Source organism: Eleutherodactylus coqui, chromosome 1 (genome assembly GCF_035609145.1).
Source record: "Eleutherodactylus coqui strain aEleCoq1 chromosome 1, aEleCoq1.hap1, whole genome shotgun sequence".
Taxonomy (NCBI): Eukaryota; Metazoa; Chordata; class Amphibia; order Anura; family Eleutherodactylidae; genus Eleutherodactylus; species Eleutherodactylus coqui.
The window spans coordinates 60,688,930-60,712,088 of NC_089837.1; the positions used below are offsets into that span (position 1 = coordinate 60,688,930).

The window sequence follows — 23,159 nt, forward strand, 5'->3', positions numbered from 1 at the left end:
TATCTATCTCATTATCTATTTATCTATCTATCTCATATCTATTTATCTATCTCTCTCTAATATCTATCTATCTATCTCATATCTATCTATCTATCTATCTATCTATCTATCTATCTATCTATCTATCTATCTATCTATCTATCTATCTATCTATCTATCTATCTATCTATCTATCTATCAGCTTAGAAGCCTCATCTATTACACACAGTGGCTCCCTGGAAAACTTAAAATTTCCATGCCTTTCATTGATAGGCTATTGATTTTTAATAGGAACTTATGTGACAAAAGTCTGGACACACTCATTTAACTGGTGAAATAATGAGAAAATTGACTTTCAATCTGTGAAAGTATTAACTGGAAGGAAGGCTGCATTTTTTGGAGCAGGAGATGTTTTCAGCAGCCATTTTGAACTCCGCCATACTGAATTGAGCCCAGGTTTCTCAAATGGGAAGGGGGTCATGTGATCTATCAGACTTGGTTAGAATTTACTTACAAACACACTGAAGTATCAGTTTTGCTATATCTGTACTTGCTTGAAGTTAAGTGAGGGCAAAGTTAGTAAATTGTGCCTGAAATCCGAGGCCTTTTTTCACTGACTGATCACTTAACGGTGAGAAGTACCTCAAAATGCTACAGAGTACAGTATTTCCAGATGTGGTCAATGCGAATGGTGAGTTTCCATGCTACTTTCGACAGCATGGCTCATCTCCGCACTTTGTACGCAGATGGCTAGATGTGCAATTCTTTGGGCACTGGATTGGGTGTAAAGGTCCAGCAGAATGGCCATCAAGGTTGCTGGACTTAACGTCTTCAGACTTTTATCTCTGAGGCCATTGAAAGGCCCTTGTATGTGCAGATAAAATACGCATATGGTTCACCTGTAATAGCAAATCCTGTAATGCTGTGAAGATGTATCACCTGCAGTTCTTCAGTACGTTCATAAAAACTGGATTAAACCTTTAAGCATTTGCATATGGCACATCGAACATGTCATGTAAAGCTCCTTATGAAACCTTGTCCTCACTCTTAAACAAGTAAAATTAGGGCAAAACTGACACTTAACTGCAATACCAAGCTCTGCCACTACAGTAAGAACAGAGCTGTCTGCTTCCAGCCAAAATAAGCTCAGTGCATGAGTACACCAGCCCAGCAAACAGTTCATCAGGGTCTTGGGTCACAGACGCACACTTATCTAATATTGATTATCTGTCCTGCGTATTGGCCATCTATAGTTTACAATTGGAAAACCCATCAATGATATGGGGGTATGGGTCCTGAATTTTAAATTCCCCCTCCCACACCAGTATTAGACAGAACTGGAGAACTCCTAGCATCCATTAAATTAAGTCAATCCATTGATTTCAATGGTTGCTATGTACAGCTTCATTATGAGCATTTGCATTTTGATTCCCCTGGGTACCGCAGACATTGGAGATGCCAGCAGTTGGACCCCCTGTGCTCAATTTGTCGCCAGAAGCCCTACAATTTGTAAAGCCATTGTATAAATGCAATAAACAGGGACAATTAAAAACTGTAATCTTCAATTATTACATCAGCCAATCAATAGGGAGCGGATTAATTAAAGTTGTTTACTACATTAGTGTTATTGTGGGGCTTTCGATTAGAATTTTAATGACATTGTTATGTAAGAATCCCAATATCACCAGCTTACATCCTGCCCGGCCCACGGTGCTAAAGCTCAAAGTGGTATCATCTCCGATGGAACTGGATAGAATACCTAATTCTGTGCATTATAAACTTTCATCATCCGATATACAGCGTGATGATGTCACTAAATCCATATACAGGGTGGAGCCCAAAATACTATATACTGGTGTCCTATAGTGGACTTAAATAGGGTGGCATGGATGCTCTACATGGTAGTATGGCGAATGGGTCCCCAGGGGACCCAGAATGTGAATTTCAATTTTTTGTGGCCCCTGGAAGAGACAGAAAGTAAAACCCAATTGCAAAGTTGAAGAGTAGCATGTGAGAAGTAGATATCCACTTTCCACGTCTCTCTAAATCCTGTAGGACAGCTGCTATGTGACAAACATTAGATCTTACCCAAATATATAAAGCTCAAATGTACAGGGGAGATGTAATGGCACCCCAGACTAAATCACCACAGAGACTTATCAGAACTCAGACTCAACCGGCGTTCTCCACGAGGAGGAACCGGAGTAAATATACACACTGCTGCTGATTGGTCGGCTGAGACACCCCCTCTCCTCCAACAAACGAGTTCACAGACTGGTAGAAAAGTGTCCCGGTCAGCGTCCAGGCCCAAAATGATGCTAAGCATACACTGCCATGAGGATCATTTAGGCCGAGGCTGAGTCTGGCTCATAGAATGGGTTCATGATGTCAACATACATGCTACAGTATAATAAACCATATGGGCTGTCTTTTCCTCTTTAAAGGCTATAGATACCACTTCAGGCGCAATTTTTTCATGTGAATATACGTATTTTGGGCTGACAATCATTTTTACAACGGGTTTTAATTAAAAAATGTGCACCGTTTATCTTCTACAGCTTTTACACATCACTGTATATAGAAACTGCAGTGCAAGTCTCAGTAGGAGATCCCTCAGTGAGGCTGGACTCAGCCCTTATCTCTCCTCTCTTGGGCTTTTCATTAGCTAATTTATGTCCACAACCAAGATAAACATCCTTGTGGTCATAAATTAGCCGATAAGAAGGTGCAGGAGAGCAGGAAGAAGCTAAGCCATGAGTCCAGCTGGATCTCTGAGCCATTGACTGCACTTTCTATATACAGGGATATGTAGAAGCTGCAGAAGACAAACAGTGGAGAATCTTTAATTAAGCCCTATTGCAAAAATGATTGTCAGCCACAAATACATGAATTTATGTGAACTAGAATCATAGAATGGTAGAGTTGAAAGGGACCTCCATAGTCATCTGGTCCAACCCTCTGCTCAATGCCGCCCTTCCATAAAGTGTCCACAACTTAAGAATGGGTGGCACAACACCAATCCGCCCCTTTACTGGCCAGTCGGGCACAGGACACCCTATTTGATTAGCATCTTAATCTTTGACTCTAATAGTATCCCGTTGCAAAGATCCCAATATGCCCCCAATATGGTGCTGTGTTTCTCCAGCCCACAATAGAAGGGCCTGATGTTGTGTCTCCTCCCTCATCTCTCCAAGACCTTTGGACCAATTTTCTTTTAATTGCAACCAAAGCTGTTCTTCTTCTGAAAATGAGTGCCTTGCATCGCTTCTCATTGCCCAACAGCAGGAAGGAAGAAGATGAGCAACCAGGATTTGGCCCTGTCTCTCCAAGTGCCCCATTGCAGCCACATATTCTGCCCCTGCTTTACATAACCCCTCAGTAGCTTCTTGTATACGATGCGTGAAGAATAACAAGTCTGCTGGAATAAAGTTTTCGGAGTGCCTGGAGAGCGGCAATCTCATTTTTCCAGGCCAGCTTCTTCAGGTTTAAATTAGTTCCTCTGGTTCAGTAAAGGAGCATGTAAGAGGCTTACGTAACGTATTGGCAGCTATAGGGATGATAGCCAGGAGCTGCCAAAACAACATCTTTGGAGGCCTATACACTGAAGCCCCTGAAGGCCTTGACAGCACGCTCGGAAATCGGAAGAGAGTCAAAATATTATTAAAGCAGTCAGATTTTTTTTTTCCTGCGCTGAAGCTGCTTACAAGCTATATGAAGTCACACGGCTCCTCACTCCAGCCGGGGAGGCAGGATTGTCATATTAAAGGATAATATAACCCAGATAATAAAAGAAATGGAAATATAAGTCCTTGTGTTAATTCTCAGCTGTTTCTGACTTATACGGAGCGGTGTAAGGGTCAAATTAATTATCACTGTCATTCTGCTATTCCACTCATGAACCAGAGAGACAGGGTGAACAGAGCTAGAGCTTTTATATAGGATGGAAGAGCAGGAAAGAGTGTTGGCATGTCAGGGAACGTAAGGTACAGAGCAGAAGAAGTGATTTGCGAATACAAAGAGAGTCAATACCCAATGTTAAACCATCAAAACCCAACTCTTTTCCTTAACCCCTTTCTGTTACTGGATATAAGTTTAAGTCCTGGCTGGGAAGGGGTTCCCACAAATGGTTGTACGTGACGGTTGGTTTCCAACTGCAACAGCGGGGATCGGTGTTCTCACCGATCCCCGCTTTCAACGCCTTACATACTGCAACCAATGCTGATCGAAGAGTGGAAAGGATTCACAGAGGGACGACACTCCTTCTGTGACATCATTAGCCCGCCGTGATGTAATCCGTTGATTTGCATTCGGGTCTGCCATGATCTATAATCGTTAATAATAGCGATAATATATTGGAGTACACAAATACTGCAATGTGTTAAGGTCCATTTAGACGCAATGATTATCGCTCAAAAGATGTCTTTTGAGCGGTAATCATTATGTCATTTCTACATTGCAAGATGATCGCTCAAACGTTGAGCGATCACCCTATGCTCCGGAGGATGCAGAGAACAAGCGAGGGGACGCTTGTTCTCTGCATCCAGAGTGCCCGGCTGTTATACAACCGAGCGCTCGGAGCGGAGGATGCAGAAGACAAGCTGGGTGTCCCCGCTTGTCTTCTGCATCCAGACGTTTTCTGCACGGAGCGCCCAGCTGTCATACAACCGAGCGCTCCGAGCAGAGGATGCAGAAGACAAAAAGGATGTCCCCCTACATGTCTTCTGGATCCAGCTGTTTTCTGCACGCAGCACCCGGTTGTTATACAGCCAAGCGCTCTGTGCGGGGTATGGAGAACGCAGCTGGACTGCGTTCTTCATACCCAGCCTGTCATCAGGGAGCGGGATACAGCTGAAACAATAGTATCATAGATTCAAGTCGCTTACAGCGAAATAAAAATTGCAATAAAAATAGTAAAAAAACAACAAAAAACTGTAAAAAAATAGTAATAAAAGTATAAAGAAAGTAAAAAAAAATTAAATATCCACATGTTTGATATCGTCACATCCATAATGACCTGTACAATAAACTGAATACACTATTTATCCTGCACGGCAAAAAACGGTTAGATGTTTGTATGCAGGGACGTAAACATATTCTGTAAGGTGACCAAGGGAAAGCATTCGGCAATTACAGCTAACGCTATTTCATGTGATTTCTTCTAATACTTTATAGCAAATCATGTGAAATAGCGTTAATATGAAATACGATGACCCTGGAGGTCCCTTCCAACTCTACCATTCTATAAATTCTAATGACTATCTTATAAAAAAAAGTCATAATCTGGAGGCGGCTAGTCTTGGCGAGTTTGTAGAAAGTCAACAAAGTCCAGATTTAGTATTTTGTGAATGACAAAAATGATAAAAGCGCGAATAAATGAAGTGTTCAGGTTACTATGGTGTTCCAGATGTCACCGACAGTACGCTTAAAGGGGTCACAAATAATCCAATAATAGCAAATTAAATACTGCAGTTACCATGGAAACGTGGCAAAAGTTCTGAAGAAATAATTATTGGTTTGCCAGTAATAATGGTGTTTAAATCATGTTTTTTTAACAATGCTGGGATAGGTACAGCTGGTAATTACAGCATTACAATTTGCATTTTTATTGTCCCGATCACTGGAAAAGCATTAAATATCATTTTAGGATTAGATTGCAACATGTCCAATTTTTCAACATTTTTTTGAAGTGGAATATCTGTGGGGTGCGGGATCCCGGAGTCCAGACATTACTGAAAATCAACTTGACTGGCACTTGGCAATATCTTGCCGCCGTAGTCTTCTAAGCCAAAGTCAGTTCGGCTGTGAAGTGCTTCTGATGAACAATGACAAGTGAGGCTGATCTGTAACAGTACAACTGTGATAATCCCGAAATTTCCCATAATCCCCCACTTCATCTGCCCTGAACATGATGGGTGTTCAAAAAGACAGACGTTGAAGGGGTTTTCTGGTTTAATGTAAATATAAAGTTTTACTAAACTTTTCAAAAACTTTTGACCTGTCAGAAGTTTTGATTGGTGGGGTCTAATGATGAAACTCACACCGATTGCTGAAACGAAGGGGCAGAAGTGCTCATCCCAACACAATGCCCCTTAGACGGTGATGAAGAGTAGTGTACAGTACAAGTTCATTGACTTTCTACCTCACCCGCACGTGGCTCAGGGGAGAGCCTAAAAAAAAGGGACCTGGTACAACACTTAACTGGTATCAGAACTCACAGCTGGTGCTCATAAAACAAGGGATTGGGAGGATATTGCATGCGATAAGCAGCGTTGAAGTGGAATTTGCCTGCGGATGGCACGATGACAAATGCAGAAGAATATACAATTTATATGTTTTTTACTGGGAGCTCATGAGTTACAGGGAAGCAGTGGAGCAGCAATTTTTATAACACTACAATAAAGCTGGAGTTATAGAGGCGTTCGCAAAAAATATGACGGACATATTTTACAACGAAGGAAAGTTTAGAAGGTTGAACGAAACTACTTGTTTTTTTTTTTCCTGTAGTTGATCAAAAACGGAAATGCATACTAAGAGAAGACAAGTTGGGTCACCACAAGGGTCAACACATCTAAAGTGACCCTCCGGTCCTGGACGAACTAAGATGACCACATCGTTTCTCTGTCCACCTGATGTACATTGTGCGTTAGCATGTATTGGTAGTCTAAGACATTATATGCTGCTCTAACTGGCCCATGCTTATGTGGACAGCACTAGCCAATCAAAACAGGTGTAGTATCTTAGACTAACGATACATACTAATACCCAGTGTGCATCCGGTGGACAGAGAAACGGTGCGGCCATCTTTGTTTATCCAGGATCGGAGGGTTACTTTAAAGGGATGTTCAGTCAAAAAGTTAACTGGGTCCTCAAGTTTTAGAGTCTCTGTTGATTCCAGAAGCCAATGCCTTTTGGGAGATACTTTAACCCTTTCCAATCCACTGTCTGACGTCTAAAGACATTCTGATTGAAAGCTGTAGAGCTTCCGATGTTGGAAGACGTCCAGCAGGGTATTCTTACTGTATATTACTGGCTGCTCTGTTGTCGGGGGCCTCTCCAGCATGTCCCATACTGCAGTACTGGCTCTAGCCAGCAGGTGGCGCCATTGTATAATGGCAGAAAGAGAAAACCCCCTAGGAAAACCCTGAATCCAAAATTGGATTGCAAAGGGTTAATATTTCAGACAAGGAGGCCTGACAACTTCTGATTAGACAAGGAAGTCTAACACATACGGTATACTCCCATGTTTTTGTTGCAGTTCAACCAACTAATGATAATCCTCTACCGATAACAGCAAGTAAAATAGTGGGGGTGACAGTGACAGGGTTAAGAGGGATCTATCCAAATTCCGCGTACAGTTCCATGTAGCAGTCACCACTTGATTGGTTGCAACAGTGATGCCGGCGAAAACCCCTCTGATGCAGCAAGTCCGTGTAGCTTCCTAATGAATTAAGAGTTTACTACCTGTAGGTTGTTAATGGTCATGTATTATACTTAAAACTGTGCAGCCATTAGCAGTAAACACTTAAGTCATTAACGATGCGCACAGACTTCCAACAATGGCGGGGTTCTTGGTTGCATCGCTGTGGCAGCCCATCCATGCAGCAGTCATGTGGCAATGGCTTCCAAGAACTGTACCCTATAAACAAACTTTGTGGAAATCCTCTATGAAACTTTATACTTGTAGTATGTACTAAATAAAATCTTTAGGGTATGTTCCCATGGGGCTGATTTGCTGCTAGGAATTTGCTGCAAATCCACTGCAAAATCTTCAATAAATGTATAAAAAAAATCGTCATGTGTTACATATGGATTTGTGGTGGTTTCTGCTGCAGATTTCAGCCCATGTATTGCATAGGGGGAAATCCGTATTGAAAATCTACAATAGAAATCAACATGGGGAGGATTTTTTCTCATCCACTTTGCTGCTACTGCACAGGTAATCGAATGGGGAGCTGGTGGAGGGGGCAGTGTCCCACTCTTCGAACTTAGGGATTGGACCTCCAGGCATACCTTGGACGGGGGTTTTCCTGCTTGAACATAACTTTATTACCAATGCAGTCAAGCTTTCCACCCGATGGATGAGCAGAGCCAGGCGATGGTCACGGCAGGGATTTCACTGGGACAGCTAGGCAGCCCATAAACAGAAGAAGCCAATGACGTTGCGCTTGCTGCAGTGGCACTCACTAAGGGCCTGTAGGGCACGCAGTCCGTGCAGAATCCACATGGCGAAATCCACATATGGATTAGCCCTTTTGAATGGAGCTAATCCACATGCTGATCTATGGCATTTTCAACTGTAAATACATAGTGTAAATCTGAAGCTCAGGATCATGTCACTGAAGATAAAAAAAAATGGTCGTCTATTCTTGATACAGATTTCACTTAGAATCCACATCCTGAAATCCACTCGCGGATTAGCACAGACTCAGATTTCTGCCACAGATTATAAACCACTTTGGAAAAATCTGATGCGGATTCAATATCATGCAAACAAGGTCTAGAGGGTGGGAAAAAAATGGCTGCTTTCTTTCTGTTCACAGGTTGTATGTAGTATTTCAGCTACGTCTGCTTCATTGGAGCTGAGTTGCAATACCAGATGCAACCCATGGGCAGAAGTGGCGCTGTTTTTACAAGAAAGTAGTCATGTATTCTAATACTGGACATATCCTTTTAACACTTGACCAGTGTTTAATCTATCTACAGTATGGCTTGGAAATAGTCAAACAAAGCAGAACAACTTGGTGGGAATAGACCTGCACTATGAACAGCTCCATGGCCTTCGAAGGGAGTTACTTGCAGTATTACTTTATAAGATCCAAAGACTTTAGACATTTTCTGCAAGTCATATTAATAATAAGACGAGATGGCGCTCCCCTACCTGTGCTCTGTTAGCCGGGTCTTTCTTGATCCACTTGATCATCGTCTCATATACCAGCTCTTCGGCTTTAGTATTCAGGCTGTCGTTTGATATGTACGAGACAAAATCTTCTCTGGAAATATTCAGGATCTCCTCCTGGTTGGCAACCTCAGGGAAATTCTGCAGGGCATATGCCTTGGCCATATTATACAGCTCCACGCATTGCATGGCTTCTGCCATGGCCAGGATGCCCAGGCAGTTGTTGGCAGTCAGCTGTTTTTCTGCACAGAGAAACACAAGCAAATGACTTGTATTTTAGGTGTTGTGGTTCAGCGCTGTCATTATAAGCACTACATGACAGTAACCTGCTTCAGACCATCTGCTCATGATTAATTATATGAAGGCTGATAATTATAACTTCTGTTCTAATGGGTATAAAAGCTGAGGGTTATTATGTAACAGAACCAATATTATCATGACAATAATGATGGTTAATGTGTGGACATCATCATTTACTGCTAGCACATACTCTGCCCCTTCTACTTATAACTGGACAGGTCACTGTCTCTGACAAGATCAACATACTTGTCCTCTGCTGCTGTAATTATTCACAGGATCACATTGGTGAGAGGGTGTTCATTCCCCACTTACTTTATAAATTTGCCCATTTATATGCAGCCCTCTAACTTCTAACACAATGAGAAGAGTAGAGAGCACAGGTCACTGCCTCTCACGGGGTCAGAACAATCCTCTCCTGCTGCTCTAACCATTTTCATCATCTGATTTTCTACAGGATGTTTAGTCCCAAGGGCATAACTATAGGGGATGCAGTTGCACCCGGGCCCAGGAGCCTTAGGGGGCCCATAATGCCTCTCTTCTCCATATTGGGAGCCCAGTACTATGAATAAAGCATTAAAGTTGGGGGCCCTGTTACAAGTTTTGCATTGGGGCCAAGAAGCTTCAAGTTATGCCTCTGTGCAGCATGGTTTAGGTATGGGTACGGGTACAGATACAGATAGAGGGCGGGCCCCAGCTCACCTTTTGCATCAGGGCCCCTGAGCCTTTAGTTACGCCCCTGTTTAGTCCCCATATAGTTCATGCTTCATGCCTCTGACGCATAGCTATTTAACCCAGGGGCGTAGCTAAAGACTCAGGGGCCCTGATGCAAAAGGTGAGCTGCCCCCCCCCCTTCTATCTGTATCTGTACCCGTACCCATACCTAAACCATGCTGCACAGAGGCATAACTTAAAGCTTCTTGTCCCCAATGCAAAACCTGTAACAGGGCCCCCAACTATAATGCTTTATTCATAGTACTGGGCTCCTTATATGGAGAAGAGAGGCCTTATGGGCCCTCTAAGGCTCCTGGGCCCGGGTGCAACCGCATCCCCTGCACCTTATTTAGTTACGCCCCTGATTTAGCCTATAACACAATAAGATTGGCCAACAGGACAGGTCACTGCCTCTCATAGGATAAGAACACTCCTTTTCTACTGCTATAACCATTTTCATTATGTGATTTCCTCCAGGGTGGTCAGACCCCATATAGTTCATACCACATGCCTCTAAGATGTATAGCTGTTTACCCTATAACAAATTGAAGTGTGCAGACAGGAGAGGGCACTGCCTCTCACCGAGTCAGAACACTCCTCTACTGCTGCTGTAATCATTTTCATCATCGGATTTGCTACAGGATGCCCAGTCCCTATATAGTCCATACCATATGCCTCTGACACGTATAGCTGTTTATCCTATAACACATTAAAATGAGTAAACAGGACAGGTTACTGCCTCTCACAAGGTCAGAACACTCCTCTCCCGCTGCCTTAATCATTTTAATGATCTGATTTGCTACAGAGTATTCAGTCCCCATATACAGTAGTTCATACCTCACTCCTCTGATATGTATAGCCATTTACCCTATAACACAATAAGATGAGTAGACAGGATAGGTCACTCCTCAAAAATGAGCACACTTCTCTCCTATTGCTGTTTTAATCAACATGAACTCATTGCCTAAAGGATATTACATCCCGACCCACATCATAAAGTCATATGCCGGCCTTTACTGGCTATAACAATTCAATAGATAGTGCTGAATATAATTGAGCAAGAAGTAGGGAACAGAAAGGAGTATGACTACAAAATCAGATTACATGGGGTTTATTGGTAGACTATAACCATGGAGACATAAAGGTCAGCATAGAGGCTATAGACTCAAATCGGTAGTACTTTTTTTATATCTGCAAAGCTTAATAGACCCTTCAATTAAAGAGGATATTTTTATATTAAAGAAGTCACCCAGGGAGAAAAAACTTACCCTGTCCAGTTCAGATCCAACAGTGATGGTGCCTCCACTTCCAGCCCAGTTCCCACACACTTGGTATGGATTCCTCCTTTACCCTATTGTGGTCAGTAACATCAATGCAGGGGGCTGACTAACTAGCTAATTTCAATAAATAAGCCAGTCCTTTTCTATTTCTCTGCATCAATCCACAAGAGAATAGAGGATGGCTTAGTTATTGGAATGTTGAAATGCGTCAGTCAGCCAGCATACCACATGATCTGGTGTCAGAACTGGGCAGCAGGAAGTGGAGAGACTGGCACCGCTGGATCGGGGCTGGCATTTTTCTTTCTCAAAATAACCCTTTAAGGTCACATACTCCAAATCACGGTTTATGTTAATGATTCACAGTGACAGAGAATATAGAGATATAGTCAAGGGCATATCTAAGAGTTAAAAAAACCTCAAAACCAACTGAAAAAAACAAGAAATGTAGTAAAACTACAAACAGTAGTTTAAAATACCCCATTGTTTTGGCGACCATCCAGTGGTTTTTGTGTGTGTTTTTGGATTTGCTGCTGTTTTTTTTAAATTCTTTTTCATTTTAGAACAACCAATCTAATGTATTTCATGGTTACATCGCATTGTGTTATCAGGCATTTTTTTGGAACTGCAGGTAAAACCACCAGTCACCACTGCTCAAAGAATATCTCAATGACCAACCAACTCTGCCATAAAAATACAATGCAACATCATAAAGAAAAATGACAAAAAATTAATGGAACTGAGTGACCTTTTTACCCTATTCTTGGCCATAATGGCCTTACCCAAATTAGGCCATCCTTAAATCTATAGCATAAAAGAATGTTTCGTCCTACCTAGGAACGACACGCAGACTTTACAGAAGGTGTGGAACTGGAACTTGCTCGCTGCTTCCAGAAGAATTTTTGCATTGGCTGAATCTATTATCAGGGAACCTGTATAGACAAATTCCAGTAACAGTTCTAAGACTTCCGCATTGATATTGGACATAGCCAGTTCCAGTTTCTCCCCGTTTTTAGCTTGTTCCTTCGATGACCTGGCAAATACAATGACATTCTTAGAGATGGGTCCAATTCACAGTTTAAAAAAAAAACCAAAACAGATCTTTTTCTGCATATCATCATCATTAAGTCCTTTGGGCAGATGGAAGATTATACATCACATTAATACAACTCATCGCTTACTGGATCTGAAAGAGAAGGGTTTTTTGTTTTTTTTTTACTTTTAGGATCGTTCAGCAAAATCAAAAAACCAAAAATAACCAAAAAAACAACAAAAACAAACAAAACATTTTTATTGCTATCGTTATCTGCATTCTCATGCATAAGAGGTTGCATACGTAAGGAGTATGAGGCAACGTTAATGAAAATGGGATACAATGTTAGTTTTCAAAGGGAAACAATACATTTTAATGAGATCATTAATTACTGAGTGTGAGAAAGGCTCTAAAATTGTTCAACTGAAGCAGATTGTTGATGTATTTGAATATGCATTTGTAATGAGAACGAATTAAAGAGACACTAATTCAACTTTCCTTTTAGAGATTGTTTCTTTTTCTTTTTTCGATTTTTTTCTTTTTAACATTTTTTTTTTCTTCAAAAAGCACTTGACATTTAGATTTGTGTCTCTGCAGGGCATTCTCCTTGCCTGTAGCGAAAAATGATACTGGTTCATTTAATCTATTTGAGTTCAATAGTGTAGACTCAAAAATCACCAGTAAAAATAGTCCCTGGAGTTGAGAATAATTCTATTCATCCATTTCTTAGCTACAAAGGCTTGTGCACAGGGTCGAATTAATACAAAAAAAAATCCTACAAATCTATGGGCCCATACTGTACCTTTGTGGACTGCTGATTTCATATGGAGGTTATGTCTGATGGGTACATACAGGGTAAAAAAATCTTAGCATCATATGGTGGCATCCAGAGTGCTTACAGCTCCGCAATGCTGAATCATTGGGACTCCATAATACGGAAACATTGGAATTTAGCGTGGCTTTACCATGGGTTTCCTCACATGTTGGGTTCAAGGGGCTGGGGCGCCGACAAGCCTCTACACCTTGACCAAAATATTTAGATGCAGGACTAAGACAGCAGATGGAATCTTAGTCATGAGTTTAGGAAAACTTTGGTACGATTCTTGCCGATATTGCTAAATGGTAGTGTTTTTTTAGCAATATGGGCTGTGAGTTGCTGTATGGCTGATTTGTATGGCTCTAAAATAGGAGGTTTCTATCTTTTGCCTCACAGGTCTGGACATATGGTTTTACTATGTGCGTAAGGTTCACTGTTTCCTCTCTTTCAACAGACATGGTGGCATTTCAACTCTTATAGAAGTCATTGCTTATTTTTTCCCAGAAGGATAAATCTGCCTTGTAATGCAATGCAATACTGTGTTCTCCCTACATTAGAGGTATATCTATGGGTACTAGTGGGTCAAATGTTTGGTATGCTTGTTACCAGGAGGAGCGTCAACAAGTTACTCTTCCATAGCTAGAGCCTTTAGATACGGGGCTAGGGCAGTCTAGCTACTCCTCTGCCATATGATCCTGAAATCTTGCTTTGGAAAAACAGATGCCAACCCCAATAGGCATCCATTTCCTGTTGTCACTTTTAGAAAAGCAGGTATAACTAAGAAATGGTTGAAGAGAGAAGTAGACTTCATGGTTTATAATTAATAATGTTTTTTTATTTGGTTGAAATGTTTTTTATTTAGAGATTTTACAGAAATAAAAGAAAAATAGAAAAGTTATGCTGACAAAAAGTTAGGTAGACAATCAGGTTCCGGCTAAAATGGGAAAACAAAAGCAGCGCACCGATTGGCTGTTAAAGGCCGCTACTGCTTTGTGTGAGTTCTATTCTGTTTATTTTTTAACCTCTATCTTAAAACAACCAATTAAAAATTGACTTTCATTACATTTCCTCCAAGAGCTGAAAGCCGATTAGTTGTTGAGAGTTCTAGTCTATCATACAGCCCATCTGTGGCCCATGGGCCGATAACTAGTTTTGCTGAAAGGAACAGAAAATTAACGATTAATAATAGGGGCACAATAACACTTTGCTCTTTCTTTACATTATCAGCCCCAAATATCTGATGCATAAAGAAAAACGGCAAACAGAAATTAATTCATAAAAATCTAGAAAAAAATACAGTGTAAAAAAAATTAGGGGCCATTGGTACTATTTACTTTATTATACTAGGTTTATTATTATCTCTATTTATTTTATTACTTTTTATTTCCTTACTAGTTAACTTTTTTCTAAATCTGCTTAATATTCCAGGATCAGATAGGGAACATAATGGTGCGATTGCTGTCAGGCTTCTTTCCCTATTCTCTGTCAGTTTGGTTGCTAGGGATACACTACCTAGCAACTGCACACTATCCAATGAGGTTGTCAAGCAGCAAAGCCTAGCAACCAGCTTGTCAGGTCTTCTTGTGAAGGTAAAATCAGCACTGAATCATGGGCAGAGAAAAGGACAAGGAGTCTTAGCAGGAATGTTAGATTTGGCATGTATCTCTTTATCTCACTGCCACAATAATCACAATTTTATGAACCTAATAAGTGGAGAAGCCCAACAAATCAAATGCTGCATTGTAGTGGTGGCTGTAAAACGACCTGGGAGTACTGCCGACAAGCTGTATTAGTAAAAATAGTTGTAGGAAAACACTATCGGTCTGATGTATCAAAGTCATCTAAAAAAAAACAAACTGTCTTTGTTGCCCATAGCAACCAATCAAAGCTCAGCTTCCATTCTTTAAGGGCAGTTTAAAACGTTAACTTTAAGCTTTGATTGTTATAAAGCCCTGCTGCCAAAGGAACCAATGAGGAGATGAATGTGGGGGGAAAGGAAATATGCTTCAGCTAAACTCTTATGCTTATCTCTCATAGGACAAAAGATCAAGCATGCCGAATGCCAACATGCCCGATCCTTCTTTCCCAGGGAAAGTAGTGAAATCTCCAATTCACATTCCATTGCAAAAGAGTTTTGTCTTATGTGTATGGGCATCTTTTATTACCTGTTCAATTTAAAAAAAGACAAAACACTAAACAGACCAAAAATCTAATACCACAACGCGTTTCGCATAATTAAAAAAAAGGATATTCAGAATTTTTTTCCCCTATTTTCAATTGTAGGGATAATTTTTTTTTTCTATGAGCCTTAAATTCCACTTTCCTCTCTCTTGATATTTCCTTAGCTTGAGGTATGTGGATTTATACTAGCCTAAAGTTTGACCAAGCGTGAGTTGAAAGAAGAAGTAAAAAAAAAAAAAAGTATATATAAAAGAAGTCTGCGCCGCTGTGGGAAATATAAAGATAGAATAAAAGATAGCGAATCAATCAAACTAACAGCAAAGCACTACAAGGGGACAAATTCTAGGCCCCGGCTGGCGCATGAAGGTGCTTTGGCAGCTCTGGGCTGTATGATAGGAAGAGAAAGTGATATACTTTTAGCTTTTCTTTTCCGAATCGACTCGCTTTGACCTGTGATCTTTAAACAGGCTCTGATATAGCGTAAAGATATATAAAATAAAACGCCGCCTTTCATCAGACTTTCTGATCTTTTTCTCCAAGGTTATATGTTAAAAAAAGGCGTTTTTGTGCTAAAAATATATTGTTCCCTTTAGGCACTAAAAGAAAAGACCTCAGTGACACAGCTTTGAAAACAGAATACAAGACAAGATAGACAGACAAATGGTTAGAGAGCCAAGGAGAGGGGAGAGGGAGGGAGGGAGTCACCCAGATCTCCCGCACGAAGCCAGAAGCCATCCTTAAGGAGTTTTCAAGTCTGTTTTCCTGCATAAAGTGCTTAAATCATTTGAAATCAAGATATTGCCTGCATTTGGAAGTGTGCATTAGTGCATTGGGAGCTATTGTGACGACCGGATAGGCCTGAAAGAGTAAACAAATAGTAAGAGAGTTTGGTAACGAAGAGGAAAAAAAAGAAGGGAGGGGAAAAAAAAGCAAGATGTTATTTGGGAAAAATACGGATATTAACAAAGCACACGGCTGACCATAGAGAACGCTTTCCTGAACTCCCTTTAGACATCGGCGACATCCTAGAAGAACTGGCGTTAACATTCTGGAGTTCTAGCTGGCTACAGTCAACAATAGGAAATGAAATGAGCGTGTTTTTTTTTTTTGGGTCTCGGTTCTTCTAGACCAACCGTAATGCTGTTCTTGCAGGCTGAATTATTAATCTAGCTAAAGCTATAACAGTTTATTGTGACAAGGTTTAAAATTAGAAATTAAAAAAAAAAAAGCATGAAAAATTAGACGGTATCGGGAGCACGCATTCACTCGATGATGAATATTCATGCAGTCAGGTTTATGTTGGCTTGAACAGCATCGCTCGCACACACACACATTGTATATACAACCATATACTAAAACTGGCATTGGCATCATATGCTTGTAATATGCAGGCGGTTGGTAGAAAAGAACTGGGGTCGCCTAAAGACATAGATGGGGTTGCATCTACGGATGTAGCAAAATTTAATTTGTGGCTTAACGCATTAAAAGGACTTTTACTATCGATGACCTATTCTCAGGGTAGGTCATCAATGGTTGATTGGTGGGGGCCCATTGCTCGGAAGCAGATAACACTGGCCATGGTTAGTACTGCAGGCAAATCTTCCATTGATTTCACAGTAGCCCCAGGCAACAGCTAATCAGGAGGGATCTTGGGCGCCAGACTCCCATTGTTCAACTACTGATGACCTATCCTTAGAATAGGTCATCGATAAGAAGTCCAGGACAACCCCTTTAATAAAAAGTTTTGCGTCACCATTTATGCGCCCTTTCAATCATTTTTCAGTGGCCGACAAAGATAAAATAGCTTTTCAATGGCTTAATATAAGGTAACTTGCCACAGAAAGTTATCATTTTCAAGTTAAACTTTGCTACATCCATAGTGTCATCATACATTACCATTTTGGGACAGCGACTGTCCATCCATCCATTGTAGGAAAGGAGGACACTGGGCATAAACGTACAAGGTCTGGGGTGGCCCTATGGTAGACATATGACTTTTTTGGCAGTAGGGAAATAGTATTGCCGCCACAATAAGGCATCAATAGTGCCTAAATAATGCTATATTATACTATACAGAATAGTGCTACAAAGAAAACACATAACAGTGCCCTAATGTGTAGTACTGCTCTTGCTAAATGTTACGAAAACAGGTACCATAATCTACCCTTAGGTCATGGTTGGAGCAGGACAGTGAAGTCTGGTGCTGGACTTCACCCTTGCTACTACTTCATGTTTCACCTGTGACCTGGTCATACTTTCCCTGGACGAATGCTGTATTGGAAACAGGCTCGCTTATCTTTTTACCTTCTTCCGAATAATGGAGGCACTCATGTGCTATGGTGCGTCCATACTACCCATACTACCCATACTACTCAATAGGTGCCTCATAACAGCTGCTATAGTTTTAAATAGCTTTAGTTCTGTTATGGTATATTATCTATGCATCCTAGAAACTGAAGAGGACATCCCAAATCCTGGCTGTTTATGTCGAGACAGGTGGTAGCTCTACATGGTCTCTATGTTCTAGCAGAATGCCAGGGCAGAAGCTGGCTCATGTGTTTGCTACCTCAAGCCACTAGATTTTGTTAGCCCACTTGGAAGCTTCAAACTTGTATGATTTCCAATACTATAAGAAATATAGTTATTAAAGGATCTGGTTCCTCGAGGCCAGCAATAGGGGGTCAGCTTAATACGGATTATAATTGAAATTTCGTTATTTATCCAGGTCAATATCCCTCCAGATAACAGGACTGGCAGCAGACGCCCGAGTATGACAGATGGAACCTGCTTAACAAATTCAGAGCTGTCAATTCTAATGGAAACTCTTGCGCTGATGCACTAGGAAAAGGAATGGATATTATTCTCCTCTTTGCAGAATACTTATGGTTTTGGGCCGAAGGGTGGGTAACCTGTGGTTTGTTGGGTTTTCCAGAAATTTACAGCCCAGATTACAATGTCATTTACTAGGTTAAACTAGCATGCCTCCTAAAACAAAAATCACACTGCATTGTGTGTGTAAATGCAATAGTTTTACCTGTAATTGACAGCCCAAAGAGCTAAAAAAGTCATAACGGGTAGAGAAATGTTGGCTGGAACAGTTGTCACTCCCCCTCTATTAGCTATATGAGTACCACTACTTTTCTAGCTGTGATGGTCCCGTTGTTCTCTTCTTATTTGCAGACAATGACAATACCTCCTTAAGTAAAAAATCACTGGTAAGTAAGGTCCCTGAGTTCTTCTCTTTTATTTATATTTGCTCCTCAAAAAGTTTTGTTTAAACTCATATAGCTTCCATTTAATGGGAAACCAAGATGATGAGGGACATAAGAGCAAAGATAAAATTCGAGACACTCCCAACCACTCCCAACAGTATGCCTTGGTACATCCATCCCACTTACAATAAAATGCGGGAAGACAAATCTGGAATGGACCAAAATCTAGCAGCTAAATTGACCAGCCTTGCCACCATTACTATCTCCAGAGGAGTTACCACAAATCCTAGAGTCAACATTACAGTTTCTACATTAGACTTTCCTTCTCTTGGGGCATTGAGTCAGTTTGCTTCCCTATTTATTTACCTTAAGATCCTGATCGAGTCAGAATGGCTTGTTACCTCCCTCTAGCATCTCTATTGATGTGACTTTATGGCATGTACTCTCTTGCCACTATTTTTACCTCCACTCTTTTATAAATCCTAGAGTCAACATTAGACTTTCAACACTAGTCTTTCCTTCTTTCGGGGCATCTAGTCAGTTTGTTGCTCTATTGCTTTACCAAAGGACCCCGATCAAGGCAGAGTAGCTTTTCAGCCCTGTCTAGCATCCAGCAATTTCTAGCAGCCACATTGGTCTGCCTCTATGGTATGTACCCTCTTGCCACCATTACTACCTCTAGAGGGGGTTACCACTCTTTGAGAAATCTTAGAGTCCACATTAAACTTTCCTTCATCTCAGAGCATTAAGTCAGTTTGCTTCCCTATCTCTGTACCTAAATACCCTGATGAATGCAGAGTGGCTTGTTAGTCCCATCTACCATCCAGCACCTATGGCACATGCCCAGCCAACCTCCTCAAGATATGCTCTCCGCTGCTGTTTCACTGCATAATTTGTTATATGTACCTCAAGACATCATGAAAGCTGGGTGACCACCTATTTTAGAGGCCATATTGGTTGTTACTGAAATTTACTAAAAAAACAGACCAGTGAAATTGTGCGTTACTTATCGGCTACGGATTGGCAGTGTTAATTGGCCTGGTACCCTTTATATGCTTTATCTATGTGCTAGTTTAGTCCTAAGTAGCCAATCCCCTCATTATAGGGTGGTCATGTGAGTGGTTTCTGTCCTATCAGTACAATGGTAAGTAACATGGCCATCTTTCTGTGATTTTGCTAAATTTTCCCATTTTCTATTAGAGATGAGCGAGCGTACTCGAAAAAGTACTACTCGCTCGAGTAATGTGCTTTATCCGAGTATCGCAGTGCTCGTCCCTGAAGATTCGGGTGCCGCTGCGGCTGACAGGTGAGTCGCAGCGGGGAGCAGGGGAGAGCGGGCGGGAGAGAGGGAGAGAAAGATCTCCCCTCCGTTCCTCCCCGCTCTCCCCTGCAGCTCCCCGCTCCGTGCCGGCACCCGAATCTTCAGACCCGAGCACAGCGATACTCGGATAAAGCAAATTACTCGAGCGAGTAGTGCTTTTCCGAGTACGCTCGCTCATCCCTATTTTCTATGACTTCTTACTTGGATGTAAAATTTAAATTTACGACATATTTACTGGTAGTGTTTTTGCTTTGTTCCCCTATAGAATGACGGATTACTTTACAAGACTTGACACTGTGGCTCCTTGACACCACACCTGGTTAGCCGAGCTGGATATGAAGCGCTCCTGTCTCTTCTGATAACTTTCATACCACTCAATAATACTTATTTTTTAAACACTTCATCCAGGAAGCGACATAATCTCTTCCTCGTATTTGATTTTGTTGTAACCCGAAACGTCTCCCTGCTTTATATCGTCAAGGATAAATGCATTACTCTGGATTTGTGATGCACATCAAGCTTTTAAGGGGGCAGAGTTCGTACAAAATCCTGTAAAGTAAGCAAGCAACTACGGGAAAGAATATTTCATGAAAAATAATGCCCCATGAGAAGGGAATACTGCAGCATTAAAAGGGTTACAGACAATTAGCGCCTCTAATTACCAGTCTACAGAACTATTTTCTGTAAGTGTAATCAAGTCAATTGCTACTTTCTTGTAATAGCAGTGTGAACGGGGAATGACTGAGCTCCTGGAGAAAATGTAGCTACATTCACATATGGGATTATTTGAAACTCCACAGTGTATTATGGAAATCTGGCCTTAAAGGGATATTTCGACCATAGACCTTTAATGGATATCCATAGGAGAATGTTTACACGACTGCTTCTTGGCTTGAATGGAGAGAGTCATGCATACAGCATATACAAGGCTGGTGTTCCGATTTGTCTCATCTTCCATAAGGATTGTAAGGTTTAGGAGACCCTTGTTCTTGAAATAGGTGGGGGTCCCGCCTATCAGAAATTTAATGGGTATCCTATGCCATAAATCTGAACACAGAATATCCCTTTGAAGATCATGGATTGCATGTACTGTAGATATCTGATAGGGAGGTTTTCTAACACTTAGGCTCCCACTAGTCCAAGGAAAGTGAGAATGGCCACTTACTACTGTGGTGTAACTTGGAGCACTAATGCAAGATCTGTAATACAGTCCACCACTTGCCATGTGCTATACAAATAAAGATTATTATTACTGGTGTCTTCTTATGTGGCAAAGAGGCCTTTGTGCTCCCTCAGACACCATGGCCTGGGTTTGATTGCTACCTCTGAACCCCCCATTGCTGTGCTCCAGAGTTACTATAATGGGGAGTGACTATGAATGTATAAGTTCTTAATGGCCTTCTGCACAGCCCAATTATCAGACAAGAACGCTCACCTGAACATTTGTTTGCCCAATCATTGGGGTGTGTAAAAAGACGGGCAGTTAACCAACGAACCAGCCAAAGCTTGTTTGTCAGGTAATCGTATCTTTTATGTGAGTAAAAAATCCTTGTTGTAGGATACAGATCTTCCCATATAAATAGGGAGATTTGCATCTGACCAATGACAGCTTCATGGGGATGAACGATTGTATGCCTGATCATGTATCTGAATCGGCTTGTGTAAAGGCCAAGCAGACAAGTGTCAACCTTGTTGATCAGCACTCATCATCTGAGCATTACTGTAACATGTAAAAAGACTGTTGGGATTACTGAATCCCCAGCAGATGGACCCCCACTGATAAGACACTATGGCATATGCAATCAATATGTCAGGTGCTACAGCCAGTCGGTGTCTGCGCTGGGTCTACATGTTCCTGCCTGGACCAAAGTAGTCACCCACTATTCTGCCAACAACATATGACAAACCACCAGACCTTCTGTCCTAATATTTGTCCTAGGAAGGTGGGTGCTAGTACCCAGAGCTAGAGAGAGAAGTACAAGGTAAGTGATTTTACTGTTACTTTACTTCATTTTATTTAAGAATTGCTATGGCTTACCAAAGAACATGAGAAATTTTATAAGTAAGTCTATTTTTTGCAACCCAACCTAACTCCTTTTATATTATTTTTTAAGCTGAGCTGGGATTTCTAACAAAGTTATTAAAGGGGATGTCCAGGGAAGCTAATCCTTAGTGGGCCGGTGGTGTCGGAATCTCCACCTCCAGCACAGTTCCTACAAAGGGTCACATGGTACAGAAGCAACACCACCTTGTCCCCATCACCTTACGGCAAGGGACTGGCTATTTTGCCCATATTAATAACATCTGTCTCTGCATTGGTTGTGACAGTGAAGGGACTTGCCTTACTTACTACAATGAGTCGAAGAGCCAACCCTTTGCAATGATGTGACGGCCACACAGAGAGTACATGCCATGTGATCCGGAGTTGGAACCAGGACAGAAGTGGTGGTTCCGACACCGCAGGTCCGAGTAAGGATTCTTTACTCCTTCGATAGCTCCTTTAAGCCTTCAAAGCCCAGACCTGGACAGTAGGGTTGGATGTTGACCCTTGCAAATTTTTCCCTTTTTACTTGACATATACATTTTTTTTTACATACACAAAGTAAACATTTAAGTATTGCCTCATTTAGGTCTGAATAATATCTGTTGGCACTCTATACAGATGAATTCATTGTGACTCATTTAGTCAGCAGCGGAACCTGAGGTGGTGGTGGTGGTGGGGGAAACAATGAAAATTCAAAAATGTAAATCCAGGCTTCAAAGCTGTTCATTCTTGGATGGAAAGAATACATTTTCTAACATATTAGGTCAATTATAAGATAGTGAAAATAAGAAGAGTCGTGTTCCCCATAGCAACCAATCAGATTCTAACATCGCAAAAAATTCAAAACAAAAGGTTGCTAGGGGCAACACCATTGATACAAACGTCTCATAGACGACCATGAAGGCAGTCATTATGTAAATCCTGAATTCTTGTATGAAATATCCAACCTCTATCAACATGGTATGGATGAAATGAAAATTTTCTACTTGTTTCCGCACGTTTGTGGTGTCCCACGGCCTTCTCTAGTCCCGATGCTGTAATGCTGTCTTTGTTATTTTAAATTACTTTTTTAAAACAATTTTAAAGAATGAAGCAGATTTAGATTTACTCCCAAATCCTTCACTTTAAGCTCAGAGCAATATCTGCAGAGAGCACACAGGAAGACATTTTTTAATGGAAAAAAAGGCCACGGGAGGCCACCTTCTTCCTTCCAGTTACTATTTGTCTTTGTGCAAAATAAATATATTGAGGCCAGCTAGCACTCGGCCCTTAATAAATGTCTGTGGACCTCTCCTATTCTTTTCTGGCTATGTAAATTTGGCATTAAAGGAACAATCCGGTATAGTTTTGCTACCGGCTGTTCTGTCCTATTGGCTTATATTTCTCAT

General features: G+C 41.2%; 1 protein-coding gene across 1 annotated transcript in view; it reads right to left on the reverse strand.

The window, feature by feature from the left end:
- KLHL29 (kelch like family member 29) overlaps positions 1–23,159 on the reverse strand; it is an 853,771-nt gene that overhangs the window by 151,024 nt on the left and 679,588 nt on the right. Inside the window, exons 8-9 of the mRNA XM_066589171.1 lie at positions 11,997–12,196; positions 8,858–9,117 (exon numbers count right to left, since the gene is read on the reverse strand). Of these exons, the coding sequence (XP_066445268.1) occupies positions 8,858–9,117; positions 11,997–12,196 (460 nt within the window). The remainder of the gene's footprint in view (positions 1–8,857; positions 9,118–11,996; positions 12,197–23,159) is intronic.